This window comes from Pyxicephalus adspersus, chromosome 6, assembly GCF_032062135.1.
Source record: "Pyxicephalus adspersus chromosome 6, UCB_Pads_2.0, whole genome shotgun sequence".
NCBI classification, from domain to species: Eukaryota; Metazoa; Chordata; class Amphibia; order Anura; family Pyxicephalidae; genus Pyxicephalus; species Pyxicephalus adspersus.
Window position 1 is genome coordinate 60,472,671 of NC_092863.1, and position 22,805 is coordinate 60,495,475.

The 22,805-nt window shown below is 36.7% G+C and overlaps 1 protein-coding gene across 1 annotated transcript in view; it reads left to right on the forward strand.

Annotated features, from left to right (window-relative positions):
- FBN2 (fibrillin 2) overlaps positions 1-22,805 on the forward strand; it is a 118,660-nt gene that overhangs the window by 84,095 nt on the left and 11,760 nt on the right. The window contains exons 44-57 of the mRNA XM_072416007.1: positions 1,435-1,560; positions 3,190-3,315; positions 4,255-4,371; positions 5,179-5,307; positions 6,202-6,321; positions 8,858-8,983; positions 9,170-9,322; positions 9,813-9,878; positions 10,595-10,720; positions 12,085-12,204; positions 13,374-13,496; positions 13,618-13,749; positions 20,184-20,309; positions 22,495-22,701. Of these exons, the coding sequence (XP_072272108.1) occupies positions 1,435-1,560; positions 3,190-3,315; positions 4,255-4,371; positions 5,179-5,307; positions 6,202-6,321; positions 8,858-8,983; positions 9,170-9,322; positions 9,813-9,878; positions 10,595-10,720; positions 12,085-12,204; positions 13,374-13,496; positions 13,618-13,749; positions 20,184-20,309; positions 22,495-22,701 (1,797 nt within the window). The remainder of the gene's footprint in view (positions 1-1,434; positions 1,561-3,189; positions 3,316-4,254; positions 4,372-5,178; positions 5,308-6,201; positions 6,322-8,857; positions 8,984-9,169; positions 9,323-9,812; positions 9,879-10,594; positions 10,721-12,084; positions 12,205-13,373; positions 13,497-13,617; positions 13,750-20,183; positions 20,310-22,494; positions 22,702-22,805) is intronic.

A 22,805-nucleotide genomic window follows, 5' to 3' on the forward strand; every position in this document is an offset into this window, starting at 1 on the left:
CTTAGAGTAAGGGGGGCTAAATAGAAATAGAAAAAGAATAAAAAAAAACTTTATTTTTCTTGTAGTGTTGCTTAACCTGACATCATATGCAGATCAAAGGCCACCTCTTAACTCATAGGTTCCCCTGCAGCTCTCAGTGGTGTCTGAAAAATGGTGTGGTGTCAAAAATGAGCCCCTAGATATGTGTACAATATTGCGATAAGCAAGCCATTGTGTATTTGTTGGTATAGGTGGAGGATGAGTAGCAAGTGGGGTTCCTACATTAAATAGTCTATGATGATTTGAATTGCATAGCCTGAGTTAAGTAAATATTTTGTGAAGTGGGAGGATAGACAGGCTTTTGTAGGCAAGTTTAAAAGTGAACAATAATATTTTAATGATGTATAGTATACTCCTATACTTTACATAAATCAACTAAACTGTGACATACAGGAAAGATTTTTTTCTGTGATTACATATATATAGTATTACACTTAGGTATAATAACCACATGCAGTTTAGGAAAATCTCAAGTCCTGGCGCATTTTGCCCTTAGGTTTCTTCAGGGGAAATTTGAGATTGAAGTCTAACTTGAAAACCAATGATGTATCACATGACCAAATAGTAGATATAAAGAGAACAAGACAAAATGGAAAAGAAAAACAATAAATTCAATTTCCATGCTAAGTCATACATATAAGAATGCATACAGTTCAGTAAAAATATAAAAAGTTTAGATATTATTACTTACACTTACGTAATCACAGTGATAAAGAGTGAATAAAAGCATCTGCAGGACTTCCTCACCATTTTATTCCTATAGGGGGAAGGGAAGTTTTATATGGTAACTACAAAAAGATCATTTTTAGTGTCAAGAATTATGTATAAATATTTATAGAGGTGATTCATAGTGGGGTATAGAGGATGAATGGGGGGGGGGGGTTAATATGGGCAATATGTAGAAATATTGTGATATGAAAATGAGAAAAGAGACCAAATTGCACTTACTATAATGTTGTCAGCAACACAGAACACAAAATGTAGGTGGAATAGAATAGGGTACTCAAAATTATTGCACTCTTGAATATTCTTCGAAGAAAAAAATATATTAGGAATTAGGAGTTAAAGGAGTGTTGGAGTAGAATATCAAAAATCACTCAAAAAGAAAAATATTTTTTTTTTTACTTGATTTACCTGGGATATGGGGATATTAGATGAATAAAATTAGGTTGACATTCAATAAATGCATCTAGATGAAAGGAGCATGTATTACTGTTAAGAAAATAATAGGAAATAGGTATATGGATGTATGTAAAAATGGCTATAATCAATGATATCCAAAATATATGCATAAAGGTTAGCAATGTTTACATTTAGGTCAAGGGATACTTTAGAGTACTAGAAGAGTAGAACATTGTGTATTTGTCCTAAATGTAGCATTCTTTGATATTTCAGACATTGATGAGTGTACCAGTGGAGACTACTTCTGCCAGAGAAATGCAGATTGCTTAAACAGTCCTGGAAGTTACCGATGTGAGTGTTCTGCTGGATTCAAGCTGCTGCCCAATGGAGCCTGCATTGGTAAGAGAATACCCTGTACCGCTGTTTCGTTTATTTTCCAAATATACAGTTCTCATATATTACATTACATTAGCTGTCTGATGAAGTATAAATGATGCTGACAGAACTGAATGATAATGAACAGAGTGAAAGACATTTTAAATTGTGGTAGGTAGTGTAGAACATCATAGATTTCTATTCAAAAAACCTAAATATTTAATTTCGGTGCCTCTTTTTTCTAACTAACCTTATACTAGATCTGCTTTTCATTTTGTTGGTTGATGATTTTAAAGAAGTAATAAAAGCTCTTCAAATAGGTCCATAAAGAATTGTGAATATAAATAGCAAACATGTGCCCATTCATATAATTGAATACATATAGACAGTGGCAGTAATTGCTAAAATGTGTGTCATTGTATGGGTGAGGATGTGCACACCAGTGAGATTCCAGTGGGTTCTTAATTTCATATTGGAACAGTAGTGATGAGTGAGTGTCAGTAAGCAGAGGCAGTAAGTGCACTGCAGTGTAATACAGAAGTGCCCCCCAAATTCTCCCACAGCCAGGGGTTCCAGTTAAGGTGAAAGAAATCTAGGTATGATTGGGTGCCTTTGCGAGTGCAGTTGGGGGCATTGGAGAAAGTTACCATTTTGCCCTACATTGAATGATTACCAGCTACATCTCTGCCTGACAGAACACTCAGTGGCTACAAACTGCTGTGCATTGCCTGAATAAATGTGAGAGGGGCCACAGACAGAGTAGGGGCATGTGAAAAGGGTAAAATGCACTGGAAGACCTGACGGCATGCTGACATAATGGTCTAATTTTACTTACTGATTGTTTGGTTGCTGCAGCCAGGTGGTAAGAATGATGTGTAATGTATCGATGTCACCCCACACTAAGAGGTTAGTATTTTTTCTGGGCTTTCTTTCTGTGGGCATGTACGATTGGGATCAGTACAGGATCAGGGACTTGTGTAGTTGGCACACTAAAAAGGAACATAAAAGTAGTGCATGAGCAATGTAGTGGCAGTGAGGTCAGGGCAGTGTCGGCAAGTGCATGTTTATACAGTGGCAGTGAGATAAGTAGTGCATATTGGTACAATGGTGAGCAGGGTAGTAAATGATAATTCATTTGAAGTAAGCAGGGAAGCAGATGTTATTTAATTTGTTGTATGTGGGGCAGAGCATGTCAGTCCTGGAATGACTGGATTCTGGATCCTGGAAGTGATGATCTGTGCCCAGTTCAAGTAAAAAATTCAAACTCTTATTGCCAACTTAGCTTAATAAATTATAACGATTAATGGCTAAATGCCACTGTAAAAAAAACGTTCATAAACGTGGCACTATGAAAATGTAATCAGAAAAAAAATCTATTATCTGATAGTAACATGATATATGTTTATCTTTTCTTACTTGAATTATACAGAGGTTTCTTTGAAAATTAGTACCCTGTTATAATAAATAGCGGTGCATAGCACAATACATAGAACAGGTCTTTGTAGGAAAAATTAAGAATTAAGCCAACATTTAATGCATTTATATGCACAGTGAAAGTGTGTTTCCATTAGCTAATGTAAACCTGAGGCTTGAACCAGTCTCTCCTATTCATTTGCCAACAACATATGTTTTATATGCTCCTCCATTCCACAGATCGCAACGAATGCCTGGAAATTCCCAATGTCTGCAGTCATGGCACATGTGAGGACACACTGGGCAGTTATCGCTGCATATGTAATAATGGTTTTAAGGCATCTCCCGATCGGACTATGTGTATGGGTATGTAGTTCATTCATTTAAATAAAGCAATGAGCAGAAAGCTATAGGCTAATATTTAAAAATGACACTTTACATATCTCTAGCATGTTAGTAGCTTCTTAACTAAGGAAATGTAGCCCAAACTATTCTCAAAACTATCCCAAGTATGTTAAATATTTGAAAATGCAGAAAATGAAAAACAGGTATGTATCTACATTTCCAGAGGAGTATAAATTTAATAATCATTTTCAGATTTCAATTAGAGAAAACAAGAAAACATTGTCATCTGTAGTGTGTTTACAATGCATTAAGGTAAAAAAATGTTAAATGGTAATAGTTTTAGGTTACCACTCTATTTTAAAATGGACCAAGTTTGATTTAAAAAAAAAAAAGAGAATGGCAAACTTGAACTAGTGAGATCCTCCTCTGCATACAGAAGTTAAACCTTTGTAAAAGTTAGCAAAGCATATGGAAAATTCTGTTGTCCTTCACTATCACCTACGAGGCTTACCTATGCTCACTACTTTAAAAAGGGGTTCCTTAAGTACTTGCTTAATGTGTAATGATGTCATTATACCCCTTTATAACACTTGAACCTTCAGATGTGTGACCTCTTGTCTCGTGTGTAAAACTCAGAGGCAAATAAAACAGATGTTACCCCATCTTGGTTACCAATTACCATCTTGGTGAATCTGGTTGGTAGCTTAGGTTTTATATCTATATCTATATCTATTTATATCTATATATTATACCTTTGTCAAGACTTTTCTATATACCATAGACTGTGTGTTAGCTCAAAACAGAGTGAAAGACAAGTTGTGGATTTTCAGTTATTGTTGGATTACAACTGATTTCATTTTAGCCAACCAATGTTAAGAAAAATGTTGAACTGTCACAAAATTTTCTTTAACCACAGCGGGAAGATTGTTTCCTCCTGTTTCATGTGTATCTTTTTGGCAGATATTGATGAATGTGAGCGCCAGCCATGTGGAAACGGAACTTGTAAAAACACAGTAGGATCATATAACTGTCTCTGCTATCCTGGATTTGAGCTCACTCATAATAATGACTGTACGGGTAAGTTTTTCATGATGCTAATGTGTCTTTGGAGATGTTCATTTGTCCTTGTGGATATATACTTAGTATTTTACATGCTGTGGGAAACATAAATAAAGCATCAATTTATATTATTTTAAGGATACGCTGTCCGTCTTTGGAAATATCATGGCTTACTCTTAAATGTCAATTTTAAAGGAATGCTGCTGTGCCCTGTACAGCCTATGATCATTGCCAGCTATAAGCAACATTTAACAAGATATGGTAATCTAGTTCTATTGTACATCTTACTGACTTTCAAATATAAAAATAATACAAAGAAACCTCCCCTGCCAGCTTTTTAAAATCAGAAAGCACTGAAAATATTAGATTACCATAACAAGAGAGAGGTTAATTTTGGCAGTCTCTATATTTAATATAAGAATATACAGATTGTTGATAACCAAACACAACATGAAATACATTACTACACATATTACTATTAGACACCAGCCATTTCATTTCTTCATTTTAGTAATAAATATTACATGTCAAATGGGGCACAATAAAAAAATGAACTACTGGTTCCTTGGTAAAGTATGAATAAGATAAAAGTGTTACAGCAGAACCATCCCACCGTTTACATATAAGTGTTAGAAATTTATATTAGTAACTAGACAGGTGTGTCTTGGATCTTTATTCTTTGTGATCCTATATTAGTCTTTGTGCATACAACTGCATAGCTACATTGAAGTTATGGTCATGTATTTAAAGTCAGAGCTCGATCCTGGACAGGAAATCCAGCAAGGTAAACGTCTTTAATAATTAAGTCTTTTTTTTATCTTTCAGACATTGATGAGTGCACCTCCTTTACTGGCCAAGTCTGCAGAAATGGACGTTGTTTCAACGATATTGGTTCTTTCATCTGTTTATGTAATGAAGGTTTTGAACTGACGGTAGATGGAAAGAATTGCATTGGTAAGATTTTATTCCTAAATATCAATGCCAAATGTTTGCAGCATTTTTATTTTGTGCACCAAAAACAAAACTCTACATATAGATGGGAAACCATAACATAAAGTCCCCACTGAAATTATTAATTACAAAGCCCCTGAGCATAGTATTTGCCTCAAAATTGTTGAGGGGTGGGGGACTCAAGAGGGGCAATTTGATGTTTTTAGGGTTTTATGTTAATTGTTACACAAATCCTTGAATTACATACATAAATACTTCAATCAATTACATCCTTCGGTTAACATGGATGGGGAACAAAGTTGCACATGGTGTTTTTTATTTGATTTTTATTGATTGAAAAAACATTCAAATGGATGGGGTTCCTCTTTAATATCCAAAGCTATGTAATTTTCAGGACCTTGCAATTAAACATGATAAAGCTGAGATTTATTTTCACAAAAGTTTTTTAGATTGGCTTATTACTACTTAAGCTTGTATTAAAGTATAGGCATTGGTTATTACCTTTTCCTCCTATTTCTGAATGCTGATCAGGAAGGTCTTCCATCTACAAAATGTATGTCCTAAATTTTATAAATTAGACTTTTCTTGTTAAAACAATGGGAGCTGCCATCCTTGATCCCTTATGAGGGATCATGAGCCACAGATAAGTAAATATAGAAAAAAGGAATTCTGAAACGTATCTACACTGTTTTACAATACAATTTGGGTGAATCAAGAGTATTTAAACCAGACACATACAGACAACCCGAATTTTCAGGGGGCCAGCAATGCTTTTATATGTCTCATTGGTCAATGCGATACCTGTTATCCCATAAATGTATGGGTTATTTTATAAATGAAGAACTGTAGCATGAACTGCTATCAATGGCTTTTCTTTTTAATTTGTCTTTTTTAAAGATATCAATGAATGCATTGTTTATCCTGGTTCCTGTGCCCCTGGTACATGTCAGAACTTAGAAGGCTCATTCAGATGTATTTGTCCGGCGGGATATGCAGTTCAAGGAGATAACTGCTTAGGTAAGTCCTGGTAATGTATTATTATATTAAACAGCTGTAGTTTCCTGGGTTTAAACAATCCAACGTGTTAAAAAAATAATAAAATATTTCACATAAAACAAAGTAAGCTTCATATATCTTGTTAGTGTACCAACACAATGACCAACACTTTAATTTTCTTTTCTCTAGAAATGTATTTTTGGACAATGCTTCATACTACATCTTAACACAATATAAAATATAATTTTTTTCATAAGATGGAAATATACTTCAGTACAAATGATTAAACTCTAAACACCACACACACAGATGTATATATACAACCTTCTCTGAGAAATGTGCCATTTTGTTGACCAAGACCTTCTATAGCAGTTTAAAATGTTTGGCACTTAGTGGTTTCCTGCAGAGGAAAGAGGTTTTTTAGAACAAACTAAGCAAAGATTTACATAAGGGGTGCTTGGTCAGCTTCCTTCTTACTAGCAATAAGTGGGTTTCTGAATCAGCTGTTCAGTCTGCTTTCTCATCATTGCCTAAAGAAAAACAAACATCCATCCAGCACTTCTGACTAGTGCAGGGACCATTGACTGAGGGGAATTTTTTTTTTATACTGTAAAAGCATAAAACCACTAAAAAAATAGCCACAATCTGAAACATTTGCAAAGAAAAAGTACAGTTGTCACCCATGACCAGATGAAATGTCTAGTGTTTAGTGTAGGATAGATAAAATCACAGTAGTATAACATTATATGTTGCTAAATTGAACACAACCTGTTGATTTTTTTGTCTGTCCTAATATTTCTTTTAACTTTGATGTGTACCGATAATGTTGCTGTCATCACCACCCATGACATGATTACATATGTAAGAAACTGCAAGAGAAAATTTTTTTGGGCTCTATTTTGAAAACAGAGACTCAATTACTGCCATTGAAACACATAGAATTGAAGGGTTTCCACAAATGGATGTTTGGAGAAAACCTTTATTGCATAAATAGAGCTCCAGCCAGTGGCACAAATATATTTTAATTTTAATGTCAGCAAAGCCCATTGGCGTTTACACGTTTGCAAATACTTTCAGACAAACTTTATTATCATTTGCCAGAATAATCAGATTTCAAGTCCAAGCTTGCTTTAGCATGTGTTCTTTTGAATGTTTTTAAAGGGCTTAGTATAAGGCAACTGGTAGGTTTACTGCCCCTTAAAAGTTGCTAGAGATCTATCAGCATCTATTGGCTGTATCTGTTTTACTTCTGAAATCCCATTCACAAGGCAATAAACATGTCTTTCACCACAGCACATTCTGGATAATGTTCACAGACAAATTAAACGAAACAATAAAGATATTACATTACACATTGAGACTAACATCAGATACACAGCCCCAGAAATTAACATCTTTAACTAATAGAAAGGGACATTTTAACATTGTTGTAGATAATTGCTTCTGCACATGTAAGAATGCAGACAGTCTCCTGAATGTCAGTGTCTACAGACCTGTAATGCTTGGCAGGCCCCATGTTACGCTGCCAATAGCTCAGTCTGTCAGCTGGAGAATTCTGAAAATTGATTTTAGGACTTTTTTTTCTTGGAAAAAAAGATTGTTTCCAATATTTGAAGAGCACACAATCCACAGCACAAACTTTATATTATTTTTATATAACTAGCAACATAGTAAGTTTGGGAACTATTCGTATTCAAATATTTTTTTGATATTGTTGATCTAGAAGATGGGGAAGTGAAAAAAATGTCATTTTCAGTTTATTCTAACTGTGGGAAAATATTTTTTTTTTGATTTCTTAGATTAGTCATTCCAGAGAAAAATTGAAATATAAATAAACTTAACTAGAGATGCCATTGACTGCAAAAAAATCCATCCAGTACACAATTAAATTATGTAAGACTTCTTTCAGACCTTTGTGGTCTATTCACGATGCATGACTGCGTATGTTTAATTTGGAATGGACCACCAATGTACATCAGTAGCCTAAAAACTGAAGATGAGCCTTTTTAGTAATATAGTAATAGATTGAAAACACCATATATATTTGCAAAGAGCCAAAGATCATCAGCATTATGATTGATAATGATTAGGTTATTTGAATCCCAGTTTATCTGCACCACCACAACAGAAAACTTATAAGGGTCTTTTTATAAGGGGGTGAATGTGACTTCACCAAATTTTTTCTTGTGATAAAGTAATCACTGTCATTCAGAAGACAGTACTGGAAATGTACCTGCAGGTAATGTTCACTGAATGTTTAACTGCTGAAAAAGTACACCCCATAGTTTAGTGTACCACTTTTGAAATTCATTTAAATGGTTCTTGCAAATGGTATCGTACACCACCCACCCTTGGGTAGTCCATAGGTAGCTGGACTGTGTGGGTTTAACACTACAGGAATTTTGTAACACTATCATCTCATGCAAACTTCTCAGAACTAAAATTTATCAGGGGTAATGCCAGGCAAAGGTTTCTTTTCAAGAACTGAGAATTAGATTCTGATGAAATGAGTTATGTTGAAGTAACTTTTTACTCTATTGTGTGATTTACTTTGTAGATATTGATGAATGCACAGAAGAACCCAATATCTGTCTTTTTGGCACCTGTGCAAACACTCCAGGAAGCTTTCAATGCATCTGCCCACCAGGATTTGTTTTATCAGATAATGGGAGAAGATGTTATGGTAGGTGTCAGTTTATGGTTCATTTGGAAGCTTTGCTAGCTGTGAGAATATTCTATATAATTAATATGATCCAAGATAATTCTCTACATGTCCTACATACCTGAAAACATAATACTGGTAAAAAGAATAGTTGTTCCATTCTAGCTGCCGTATCTCGATATGCTACTAATTATTGTCATTTCACAGATACTCGCCAAAGCTTCTGTTTTACCAAATTTGAAAATGGAAAATGTTCAGTACCCAAAGCATATAACAGCACCAAAGCATCCTGCTGTTGTAGCAAAATGCCTGGAGAAGGCTGGGGAGATCCTTGTGAACTGTGTCCTAAGGAAGGAGAAGGTAGGTGTATACAATGCATTATTTTTTTATTTTATTACTTTCTCTATATGGAAGACAAAGGCAGAAGTGCTTTGACCTGTGTTTGATCTTTGATGGCTTAAGGTTTCAGATGCCAGCTAAAAACACTGATAGTCTAGCCAAGGGCAAAACACTTTGTAGTTGGAGGACAGCCAAGACCAAGGCAGATTTTTATATTGAATTCAATGGAAAATTGATTGGGAAGAAAGACGGCGAGAAGTCAGACAGCTCCCCTTTCAGCAAGCTCTTCCTGCCTTTTGCTAAGCATTGCCAAACCTCTGTTCTTAGATCTGGTTTGGCCACAATTTTGTTATATTTTGTCTTGTCTACCGTGTCTGTAATGTTTGCCATTTCTTTCATTTCCACATCTCTGATGCTCTACCATATAGGGATTAATCACGACTAGGAAGTAATTTCATAGCCAAGCATTTTATTATTTTTTATTTTCAATGTATGTTTTGTTTCTTTTCAGTGGCTTTCCCAGATTTATGTCCATTTGGGCATGGTACTATCCCAGGTATCGGAGACACCAGAGAAGGTAAATATTCTTTAATAAGTAGTGATAATTTAAATCACAAAAAGAAAATTACAACAGTCCTTTTAGCTAGAGTTTGGTCGGCTTTGGCTATGCCAAAACTGTATTTCTTTCCTAACTTGAAAAGGATGATGAGAGATCTCAGTTTTGATTTCCTGATCACTGAAACAACTTTTTTTAACTTCAAAAAGTGACTTTCACCTCATAGTCTATACATAAATAAAGGATCCACTGGAAAAATGCTTCAGCAGCAGCAGTAGGTATTTTTAAGGATATAGGTGTAAGAAAAGACTTTATAATTATTTTTTGTTTGAGTTTGTGGGGAAGGGTTAGACCCCCTTTTTTATTGTTGTTGTCCCTCTTTTGGGGAGATTTGCCCAGTTTTTCCTGGAGATTATAATTTAGACATAACTGAGAGAAAATGCAATAGTTCAGAGTTTCTGAGTCAACAAAAACATTTTCAAAAATGTCTGTTTCTATTAAACTCTCTATGATTCTGTTTATTCCATGGTAATTTCTAGGACAAAGAGGGAAGGTAAATCACTCCAGTCACAGGCAGCAAAAATAAACTAATAGGGAGTTTAACCTCTCTTTGTTTGGTTGAGCTTTACATATACTTTAAACATATTGGTTTAGATTAGTTTTTATATACCTAGTTTTTGTAAGACAAGGACTGTAAAATATTCTTATTCTTGTTATTTGCCTTTTTGTTTTGTTAGATGTCAATGAATGCCTAGAAAATCCAGGAATATGTGCAAATGGTCATTGCATAAATACAGATGGATCTTTTCGATGTGAGTGTCCGATGGGTTATAATCTGGACTACACTGGAGTCACTTGTGTGGGTAAGTAGACTGGGTTGATAAAGAGATTTGAACAAAATGTTGTTAGAATTGTTTAATTGTTGTTTATTTGTTATAATATTTACTTAATATTCTTTGTTAAAAAATAATTTGTATGTAAATATATATATATATATATATATATATATGTGTGTGTGTATGTATATATATATATATATATAATACTCAGTACATTTAATAGGAGTTGCAAATGACAGATGCAGACAGTGACACAGGATGAGGAGAGGACTCTGCCCAGAAGAGTTTGCAATCTAATTTTATATCTATATTACCATTTCCATTTCTAATTTACCATACTGGATATTTATATTTTTAAACCCTATCACAAGTAAATGCAACTTTTGCAGTGAACTAAACACAATGGGTCGGATTTATTAAAGCTCTCCAAGGTTGGAGAGGATACAGAGTTAAATTAATCTGAACGCAATCCCAGTAATATTTAAAAAACGCAAATATACATGATAACCATGATAACCAACAAAATGATCATTAGTTTCAAAACATTTTGACAGTTGTTACTTCCAATTTACAGTCAAACCTTGACTTTCTGTAAACTTTTTAGGCTGACCTTGATACCTTTCAACTTCAGTGAGTGTATTTTGGTCATTTTACTGAATTGACAGGGGACTACCCTACAGCTTTTGTTTTATACTTTTTGGAGCTTGCGTCTGAAATTAGCAGGACCACAAGTGGTATGGTTGCCTGCCATTTGTCTTAGCACGGATGATCCAGAAACAGGCTGGACATTGCAAATGTTCTGGAGAGACTTAAATCTGATTTGTGCAAAATGCTGTATCACAAATTGGGTTCATGAACATGCAGCTGTAGATCGTGGAGTTATAGTCAGAGTAAGGAGGAATCAAAAATCAGTCATTTCTGAATTTATACTAGACAATACTAGAAAAGTTAGAGTAAAGCCAAGTATGAGATCAAGTGGGCAGCAGAGGTACCAAGCGGGCAGGCAGGAAATGAAGTCAGGAAACAAGCCAAGGTCAGCTGTGGTAAGTACAAATACAATGGAGTCAGGAGAGAAATGGGGCAGAACACAGGGTGGCAGAACTGCAAGTCGGTTCATGAGGTACAAAAGATGACAATCACTCAACTCTCCTAGGTCACATTTACTTCCTAATGGGACAGTTGGCACCAAAGCCAGTTCTGCACATGCATGCTTATTTACACACACATGTGTATAACCCTGTCCCTAGGAATAAGATTACTGGCTGCAATATGCACACACCTGAGTACACAAATCTATACCAAATTACCTTGTTTTGTAATGGTTCAGAAAATCTAATGTATGTTTGATCATGTTTGTTTAGTTAACATCAGTATTTCTTATATTTCAGATACTGATGAGTGCTCTATTGGTAATCCATGTGGAAATGGAACATGCACTAATGTAATAGGTACTTTTGAATGCTCCTGTGATGAAGGCTTTGAGCCTGGGCCAATGATGAATTGTGAAGGTAAGTCTTTGCCTTCCCTTTGATTTATTTTACCTTTTGTGTAACTGTCCAATGTACAAACATATACATGTATGTAACATAATCTTTGATTTAAACACAGTGAGCAGCAAAAGTAAAATTTTTAATGCATTTTGCTAAAAAAAAGTAAATCAACCCTTCTAAGGTATGGCTGAAGCTAATGAACATACCATAATTTAAAATATAATTACATACAATACACAAAATGATTATGATGTTCAACATCATATTGCACTGTAGTTCCTCAGGATTTGAATTTGATTTTTGCCTTTGACACTGTATTTACTGGTTTCCTCCTGTATTCCAAATTCATACTGGTAACTAAACTAGATTTCACTTAAAAAATATTCACTCATTTGTAAAATATTATGAGTACATTTAGAACAGTCATCAGTAAAGTATATGTATAGCCCAAATTATATTTTTTTAGTTTTAGATATACTAGGCAACACTTGGTATTGTATGTTTTGCTGTCTATATCTGCTTGGGAAAATGCAGATAGGAGCAGAAGAAAATCTGTACAAGATAAAGCAATTAGCCTCTTAGACCAATGTATCCCCAAAGAGCAGGAAGGGGGAATCTATTAAAACACATACAGATAGAAACCAGAATTGGAAGGTGTGCTGCCCTTGTGTTAGCATTTTTAGTAAATTAGCCTTAGTAAGCTCTCCTAGAAGTGGTGGCCAAAGGTTGGTTCTTTACGTGAGTAGGTACTGGGCAAGCACAGAGGAAAGTGCCAAAAGCAGAGCGCATGAAGTCTATTCATTTTATTCAGAATTTTTTATTATACAAAGTGGTTTAAAAGGTTTCCCTTTCCATTGAGACTACAAACAAACATTGACATTTTAATTAGTTTGCTGTAATTCTGGTTTATGTTGATATTTTGTAATTGTATATAATTTATAAAAAAGAACATACTAAGTTATACCAGTATTATAGACAAGACAAGTAAAGATATGAATTATGGGTAATGACTTGAAAAATTATAAAATATAATAATGACAAACATTTGTAGTACATTTGTAGATCATCATTTCATAATTTATATCTACTTTTTCTCTAATTATTGTATGGTAAATCCCTAAATTATTATTGCTATTTATTACATGGTATTACTGCTTACAGATAAATTGACTTTGTTTTTCCCACAGATATCAATGAATGTGCCCTGAATCCACTGATTTGTGCATTCAGATGTATTAACACCTATGGTTCCTATGAATGTACATGCCCTGGTGGTTACGTTCTTAGAGAAGATCAGAAGATGTGTAAAGGTAATAAATATGTAAAACAATTTTATTTGTGTTTTTATGCTGAAAATATATAGTTTCATTTTGATGGCTAAAGCAGTTGCTCATCTTGTTAATATAACATCTTTTGGTAATATTGTCACAGATCTGGATGAGTGCTTAGAGGGTTTCCATGATTGTGAATCCAGAGGCATGGTTTGTAAGAACCTGATCGGTACATTTATGTGCATTTGCCCTCCTGGAATGACAAGGCGACCAGATGGAGAAGGATGCACTGGTGAGATTATATATTACTTAGAATATTTTTTTATTATTTTACTTTATACCTTGGAATGGTTTGTCTAAAGTATGATTTTAAAAATGTTTCCAGTTTACCCATAAGGAATGTAAGCTAGCCAAAAAATATTTAAAAAGCATGATGTATCACCAGATTTCTTTCAGAAATCTAATTGGTATTATGTACATAAAAATGTTTAAGTCAAAGCAATCACTCGAGTGTGTTAGGTCTCAAACGACTTTGGGCTGCAATGATCATGTCATTTTTACATGAGTTTGGGACACTTTTAATATGCTTTAGAACTGAATGGTATGCAAAAAAAGGTAAATGATTCTGACAAACTGCCTTTATTTTCCTTTAAGGTTTTCTTAGAAGTATTGTACTTTATATTTAGCATTTCAGCATTGTCGTCTCTTATTTTTAATAGGAATAATACATTTTTGTGAAATAACACTTGGATTTAAAAAACATGTTTATGGCTCTTTATACCACTTGTTGCATTGGGAACCTAAAAAACATCAGTCAAGAAAAGCATCTTGACATTCTGTTTTTCTTTTGTTCTAAGGGATTTAAGTTAGTCAAAAAGTCAACCTACATTTCACAAAACAGGTCAGGTCTGATTAAGTTTTCTGTTGTGTATTAAATACTCCATCCCTTGGTGTTTTGTAGTCAAACAGGGAAGACATGGACAGGGTTGACAGCACTGATTGGTATTTTAGGAAATTAGGCATACTCTTGGTTTATGGCAGCTGCACAGGCACAATATTTTTTTTGTATTTGCATAATAAAAGTAATAAAACGGACATATTGAATATTGAGGCCTTTTCATTTTGCTCTGACTTCCACTTTAAAGTGTAGAAGCACAGCAGTTCATCTGTGAATCTGGGTGATCCAGCAATCCTGGGATGGATTTTTTCAAAGGCATTTTCTATTTGCTAGCAAATGTTTTGAATCATGGACCCAGTCCATTTCAGGTTTGCTGAATCACCCAGCTTCACCAATGAAAGTGTATCCTCTCCAGCCTTGGAAAGCTTTAATAAATTAGGCCCAACATGTAATCAATGTTCATTTAATCAAGCTTTTAAGCCATCAGTAAATAAGTTCAAGCATCTTAAAAATATTGTGAAGGAACTTCCAGTTCTGGCGCCCTATGGGAGAGTGACGGATCTCAGAAGCTCCCGTTCACCCAGGGGAAAATCACGTCTCTGCTTCGTGACAGCTCACTGCCAGACCACTGAAATATTTCCCCGCACACAGGAGCACGATCCAGATGAAGAAATTCTTGGATAAATCATCCAGAAAGGATCCTTTCACTCCGAGGTGGCAGCGTGAGAGAAATCATGCCCATAAATCCAAGATGGCCGACGTCCTTCATCAGTCACAGACGATGGCCTCACTATCGCCTTCCAGGCGAGTACAAGATACAACCAGACCTACTTCTGACCATGCACTTATTGCAGATGCAGTGGCAGTTTTGCTTAAGCCCACATTGCAGGAAGCCATAGATATTGCAATAGGAAAAGGCATTCAATCCCTGAGACAGGAACTCAGAGATCATGCCCGCAGGCTGGAAACAGTGGAGGAAAGAATCTCCTTCGCGGAGGATGATGCGAATCAAACCTCCACCAGGATAATGTTACTAGAAAATCGGGGCTTGGCAGTTTAATGGAGAAGTTAGATTACATGGAAAACAGGTCACGCAGGAATAATCTTTAGATTATAGGAATCTTGGAGGCAGTGAAACCAGGTAAACTCATGGAGCTCTGTGCTAATACACTCCCAGGTCTTTTGGGCCTACGAGTTTGCAAGGTTGAATGAGCACACCCCCTGGGTCAGCCACAAAAGGAAGATAATGCTCCCTGTCCAGTGATAGTAAAATATCTAGATTATGTGGACAAAAACGCGATTTTTCAAGCGTTTAGTGCTAACCGGAACAGGAAGGTGTACACCGCTCCTTTATTTCTGCTCAAGATGCTGAAGTATTTGTGGAAGATTAATTGAACGTTCTACAGAGGGAAATGACCCCAACAGAAGTGGACCGGCCTCCTCACCTGAATCCTCAACTTCGCATACCTCTCAGAAGAATGGCTCACAATCACCGAAAAAAGCAATCAAAGGGGCCTCACTGTGGAAGACTGTTGGCCACAAGAGGGATAAAACCCGGCAAAAGAGTAGATAAGGTGTCTTCTTCTCTTTTACCAACCATCCCAAGCTGGTTATATACACCTTTTTCTAATTTTGTGCAATCTGGCAGTGAGTGAAGATAAAGAACTAGCTGAAGCCACCATTTTTTGATACGCTCCCTGATACCCTCTGGGTGTGAGCCCATTTTTGTGTTTTTTTATGTGTCCCATGAGGAAAAAAAGAAGACCACCATAGGAAATTTGTGCCCCCATAAACCTGGCAGACTCTGTTTTGTTATTCCGTCCTAATGAGCCTCTTTGCAGTGTGGGGTCTTGGACGGACACTGGGAGAACCTCACAGGAAAAGTCTGGAGCACTGCACTTTCTTTGCACATAGTCTCCTGTCTAATATCAAGAGACTAAGGTCCCCTAACAAGCCAATGGCAGTTCTCCATCACTTAAAACGCCTGGGAGCCGACATCCCACTCCTCCAGGAGACACACATTGGATGGGAAGTTTTTTCCAGAATGCAGAGGTTATGGGTGGGCGAGGTTCTGGGATCCCAAGCTGTGGGGAGAAAAGCTGGGGTTCTGATCTTGCTACATAAGTATCTTAAAGGGAAGGTGATGGGGGTACACAGTGAAAAGGAGGGAAGATTTGGGAAACTTCATCTCACCATTGGTGACACCAGATACACTATCATCAATGTGTAAGCCCCAAACTCCCCCAGGAACTCCTTTTTTACACAGACGTAGAGTTGTAGACAGAGAGTTTAATTATTGGATATGTATCGACCCAGAAAAAGCTGCCGAAATTCAAGTATCTAAAGGCGCTAGCATTATTGCGAGGTGCCCAGTCCCAAATGACTTCTAACCCAGATGGAGAAACTAGGTCTCAATGGCAGAAAGCTAAAACAGCATTTGACACCTGGCTGGAGAGATATGAGCAGTGCAATGGAAAACATATTGATTTAAAATTGCATTGGTTTGGCAACAAGGCTGGGAAAATGCTGGCCAATTTGATACTACCCAGATATAAACAAACCTTTATTCCTGCATTGTTTACTGCCGGGGGATCAGAGGTGACCCACCCAGAGCAAATCTCGGCTACACTGGCAGATTTATACACTATTCTGTAAACAAGCAGAAGTATGCCTTCTTCAAGAGCTGGGAATTTTTTTTGATGCTTTAACGTTGCCATCTTTGACCAGGGAACAGGTGGATCAGCTAAATGTACCCATTTCAGATATTGAAATAAACAAAGCCATATCCCAATTGGCCAATGGCAAAGCCCCAGGCCCTGATGGCCTCACATCCAAATTTTATAAAATATTGAAAGAAGATGTGGTACAAGATTTGGGACATTTATACAATCATATGTGGGAATTCGGTACATACCTACCATCTGGTAAAGAATTGTATAAAAAAGTAATTTCAAAACAAGGGAAGGACCCGCGAGACCCAGAAGCATATTGGCCTATATCAAGAATTAATTTAGATGCTAAACTTCTATCTAAAATTATGGCAGACTGTTTGGCTAAATTTTTGCCCTCTAATATCTCCGTCACAGGTGGGATTTGTGCGTGGTAGATCTGCCAACCACCAATATGCGCAGGGTACTAGCTGCCCTAGAATACACCAACTCCCATCCGCAGCAAGATATACCAATTATTAGTATACATGCGGAAAAGGCGTTCAATAATGTGGATGTCGGATGGCTTTTAGTCTTTACAGAATATTGGAATGCAGGGCCCATTCCTTACTCTTTTACAGGCCATGTATAGTAATCCTCAAGCCCGGGTTCACTCCCCTGGTTTTCTCTCAAAGCAAATACCACTTCAGAAGGGAACACGACAGGGGTGTCCCCTATCCCCCTACTTTTTAATTCAGCACTAGAAACCCTGGTGCATCATTTAGAGTCCACCCCTAAACTCCATGGGATTTGCATGCGCAAGGTAGAACTGCGCTCTGCATTTTTTGCTGATGATATATTGCTATTCACTTCTGATCCCACAGCAGATCTGCTTCAAATTGAAAACATTTTTCAGGAATTTGAAAGGTTGGAGGGTCTCAAGATTAACTTCACCAGGAGAGAGATATTGCCACTAACCCCATTACGAAACAGATACTGGTTGTCCCAAATGAATTTCAAGGTAGCCACTGAGTACATAACCTGCTTAGGTATCAAGATCAGGAAAAATATCTCCTGTGTATACAAACTGAATTATGCACCGTTGTTCCATAAAATATAGCAGGAACTCCTACTGTGGGAGAATCTACTCCTTCTTTGGCAGATGCCATCTAATAAAAATGGTCTAATTTGCCAGACTGGTATATCCCCTGCAAACGGTACTGCTACACACAGGGATCTTACACAGGGATATTACAATGTAAGTTGTAAAGGGCTATGGCCCACCCGTCGAACTTGAGAGCCATTCTACATTGCCCTTTCTCCAGACTCCCCACGGACATCAAACATAACCTTGTGATAAGAGATACAGTCGTAAAATTTAGAAATTTAAGGAAAAAAATTAGGCGTGCCCTGTGGGTTCTTGATATATTTGCCAATTTGCGGAAACCCATCTTCCCCCAGGGTCAGGAATATGAGGCATTCAGTGCCTGGAAGAAGAGGGGGCTGTCTAAGGTGGGTGATTTCTGCAGATGGGACAATGGGAAACCATACCCATTATATTCCGTGGTATCTAGGTATAAGTTACGGCCCAAGGCTGGTCACCCGCTCTTTTACAATCTACTAAAACAGTACTGTGGGGCCCAATGCAGGGATGTCCTGACTATTCTCCAGGCCAACAATTTTGATAGACTTCTGACATTATCTCCAATGTTGATATCTAATGTGTAAAAGACTTTTCAAAATTTGTACAACAAACCTCTGTCTGGCTCCAATTTAAGGGAATGGCATAAGGAGTTGATGGCCTAATAGACAAAATAGTATTTGGTTATCTAACGGTGAGAAAGGCTGCGGTCAATGAACTTTGGAGAGAGACTCAATTTAAGATTATGCACAGGACCCACAAAGGCTATAGGTTGCGGACTGCAATAGTGGATCAAAATCCTGGAAAGTCTACAAGGTGTCTAAAGTGCAGACGGGCCATGGTTACCCTTTATCAAAGCTACTGGGCCTGTACATGTATCGTTCAGTTTTGGAAGGCAATGTTGCAGGTTCTGAAGAGACCAATGGGGGTTACTTTTCCACTATGCCCGGTATTGTGTCTATTTTTGGGATTGGTCCATGATACAGGATGTGGGTTTAGGGAAAGGGAAAAAGGCATGGGTAGACCTGTGTTTATTAGTAGCTAGGAGGACCATTATGACTTAATGGATCGAATCTAAGCCTCCCACACTGGAGATGGTCAGGCCATCGTTACTAACGATGTTCCATAGGGATATATTGGAGGCCAGATGGGGAAGATAAACAAAAATCTAAATTTCTGAATAAATGGTTCTGTTTCATAGACAAAGCTTTGTCCAGTCCAGAGAGGGAGGAGGTCCTATCCCACTTTCAGCATTCTTCCTGGTACATTATAAATGTGACCTACAACACCACAGCGATGCCCAGTCCATAACTGGACTCTAAAGTTGATGGATGGACTGGTGCTTTGCTCCTCCCACATATGTTGGCCTGTGCCCCAGTCCATGTGATAACTCGCCCCCTATTATAGCTAGATTGGAAATAAGGTGCCCGAGGTCATTGGTTACCATGAAGGACAAACAAGTCCTCCTATAGTGGTGATGGTTTCATGTATTCTTGGATATGTTGGTATCATTTAACAGATGCCCCCCCCCCCCCACTCCCCCTCCCCCTTTATTTTCCTTCCCCTTTACTTTCCTTCCCCAATATTCATTTGTTTGTTTTCTGTTATTATGCAATTATACAAGATGAAACTGTGTGATGTTAAAATACTGTTTATTTTATGTTGCAAGTTGTTTTCTTTGTATGGTTTGTTAAAAATGTGAAAAATGTAACAAATACATAAAAAAAATATTGTGAAACTTGTTGCACATGCTTCTGTCAACTGAATAAAGCCATGAAGGACACATTATTCTCTCTTCTACATTGAACTAATCTGTTTGTTATGTTCCATAGTCTGGACATCATCTGCCCACTTTTTATAATGGAAAAAAGTTGAAAAAACCATGGATGAGCTCAACCACTTACACTGTTTCCTGTATTTTAAGCCTACACACAGTGGTTTGGAGGCTTAACCAAATGTACACAAGCTTTTGTGGTTCTTGTGGTGATGCAGCTACTTTTATATGTTTTTTTTTACAATTTCCCATTGCTTTGATACAGATGAAAACGAATGTCGTAGCAAGCCAGGTATCTGTGAGAATGGCCGCTGTGTCAACACTATTGGAAGCTACCGCTGTGACTGTAATGAAGGGTTTCAGACATCGGTCACTGGAACTGAATGTCTTGGTGAGTGACCATAAAACAAATGTCACTATACAATTTAGCATTATAAATTATGAAAAAAAGATTATTCTTAACAAACCATTGCTATAGTGATTTTAAATGAAGTTTTATATACATATAGTGGTATACCACCTTTGTGGGATCACCATTTCTGGGGTAAAAGGTACTCTCACACTGCAGGAGAGGTGTATGAAGCACACTGGAAACAGTAGATAAGGTTGAAGCTGACCCGCAGTCAGTTTTATTAAAAGGTTGCATAAGATAAATCAAAACAAAAATAAATCCTAGCCAGTCAGGCACTAACTAAACAGCAGACTGATTCCTCTTTACCAGTTGGTGGCTAACCCAGCCAACTCAACACAAACGTTCCAGCAACCTTAACTTACATGTAGTACAACAATGGCTCTCACGGGGAGCTTCCCTGTGCCCCAGGTCAGAGGGAGCTTCCTTCCTCTTGCTTCCCTTTTTACCTGCTGCTCACAGCTGTGCAGCAATTAATGGCCAGACAAAACCAAACTCTGGCCTGGATCAAAATACTTCTAAGTGACATGCAAAACCCAGGTCTGGAATCCCAGCAGACCTGTTGCTGGTTAATCTCTCCCATAGGAGAGGAAACGAGGAGAAATTTATCTTCCCTCCTAGATGACCCCTTTTGCCATGTCACAATATATATATATATATATATATATATATATATATATATATATATATATATATATATATATATATATATATATATATATATATATATATATATATATGTTAAAGTTTTTTTTATAGTATAAATATATAGAGAATGAAAGATATCTATTAGGTAATTTTGTTAAGTCATAGGAGAAAATGGCTTTTAAGGTAAGACATTTCCTCCTTATCCTTGGAGAAGACATATATCCCCATAAGAAAATGTTTTCTTCCTTTCTCTCCTTTTCTTGTTCTGGATAAATCAGACCGTCTATCAGCTTTTACATTTTGGATTTCACATAACATTCTGTATAACTGACTGGAGGTAAATTGAAAGAGTGAATTTGCCCATCAGGGCCACATAAACGTTACATTAGTTTCAATTCAATCCTTCTAAAAATACAAAAATCCAGCTGCATTGGGAAAACCAACAGTAGATTTTTGTTAAAGTAAATGTCAAATCTTAATTTAGTACAAAAATGGGCTAGTTTTAATTCTAAGGGAATCACTGAGTTTATACCTTACATTTATTAGGTCACGTCTGTGTTCAGCTAGTAATACCTTTGCCCAGTGTTTAATCAACTGGAATACTAGAAATGTAATGAGTGCAGTCTGTAGCTCATGTAATTTAAGAAACACTCATGTCTGGTCATCCCATGGAAACCTTGACAGTTCTTGCAGGTGCAATAGCTCCTTTCTTCCAGTGCCATTCCACGTGTCTACATGAATCACACTGACTGTAGCACTTACCTTTCAGTGTTCCATAAAAATGCTCACCCGGTGTATAGGCAGTATACACATAAGGAATCCTGTATATATAAGGGAAAAATATGAACAGAAAGAAATCTATTCTTTTCTTGCCTCTCTTTTCCTCTTTTCTCTTTTCTTTGTTATTTAAGAACTATGATTGTTAAATTTTCCAGGAGTCACAGGAATAAGGCTCCAAAAGAGACATCTGTAATTTTCTCATTCAGTATCATAACAATAGCTTGCTTTAAAACGTGGCTTGGCATGTAGTTACACCAAATGATTATTTGACGTTGCATAAATAATTTTTTTTAAGATGACATAAGAGTGAATCTGTGGTACAGCAATTAGGGCTTAAATGAAAGGTCATGCATCATAAACAAACCCAGGAGTATTTCATTGCATAAAATGTAATTGCACATTCAATTTAATAATGTGAATTTGTAGTTTTGTTATACTGAAGACAATATGTTTTTTGTACTGCCATAATAATGCCTTTCAGGGTGTTATTGTCCAAACACGCAAAGCATTGTGAAAATCAAAGTTTAATGTTTTCCAAAGAAAAAAAAGATAATGAATATTGTGGATGACATAACCTTGCGTAATGTGTATATGTTTATCTGTTATCAGCCTTCAGCCAATATTAAATGCTGCTAATATTTCAAGATAAAACTTTGCAGTATGCATCTTGGTGGATGGGGGAACATAGTGAAAATATTGGACTTTAAATGTGTAACTGCTTCATGTCTGACTCTCACAGATACACGCCAGGGATTTTGTTTCTCGGAAGTCCTGCAAACAATGTGTCAAATGTCATCCAGCAGTCGAAACCATGTCACTAAATCTGAATGCTGCTGCAATGGAGGCAGAGGCTGGGGCAACCAATGTGAGATTTGCCCTCTGCCAGGTACATCTCAGTTTAAGAAGCTCTGTCCACATGGACCAGGATACACCACAGATGGCAGAGGTAGGTAAACCTTGTATGTTTAATGCACTTCAATACAGAAAAGGACCCACCAGGGTTGAACTAACTACGTGAACAGTAGACAACCATCTAAATATATTCAAAAT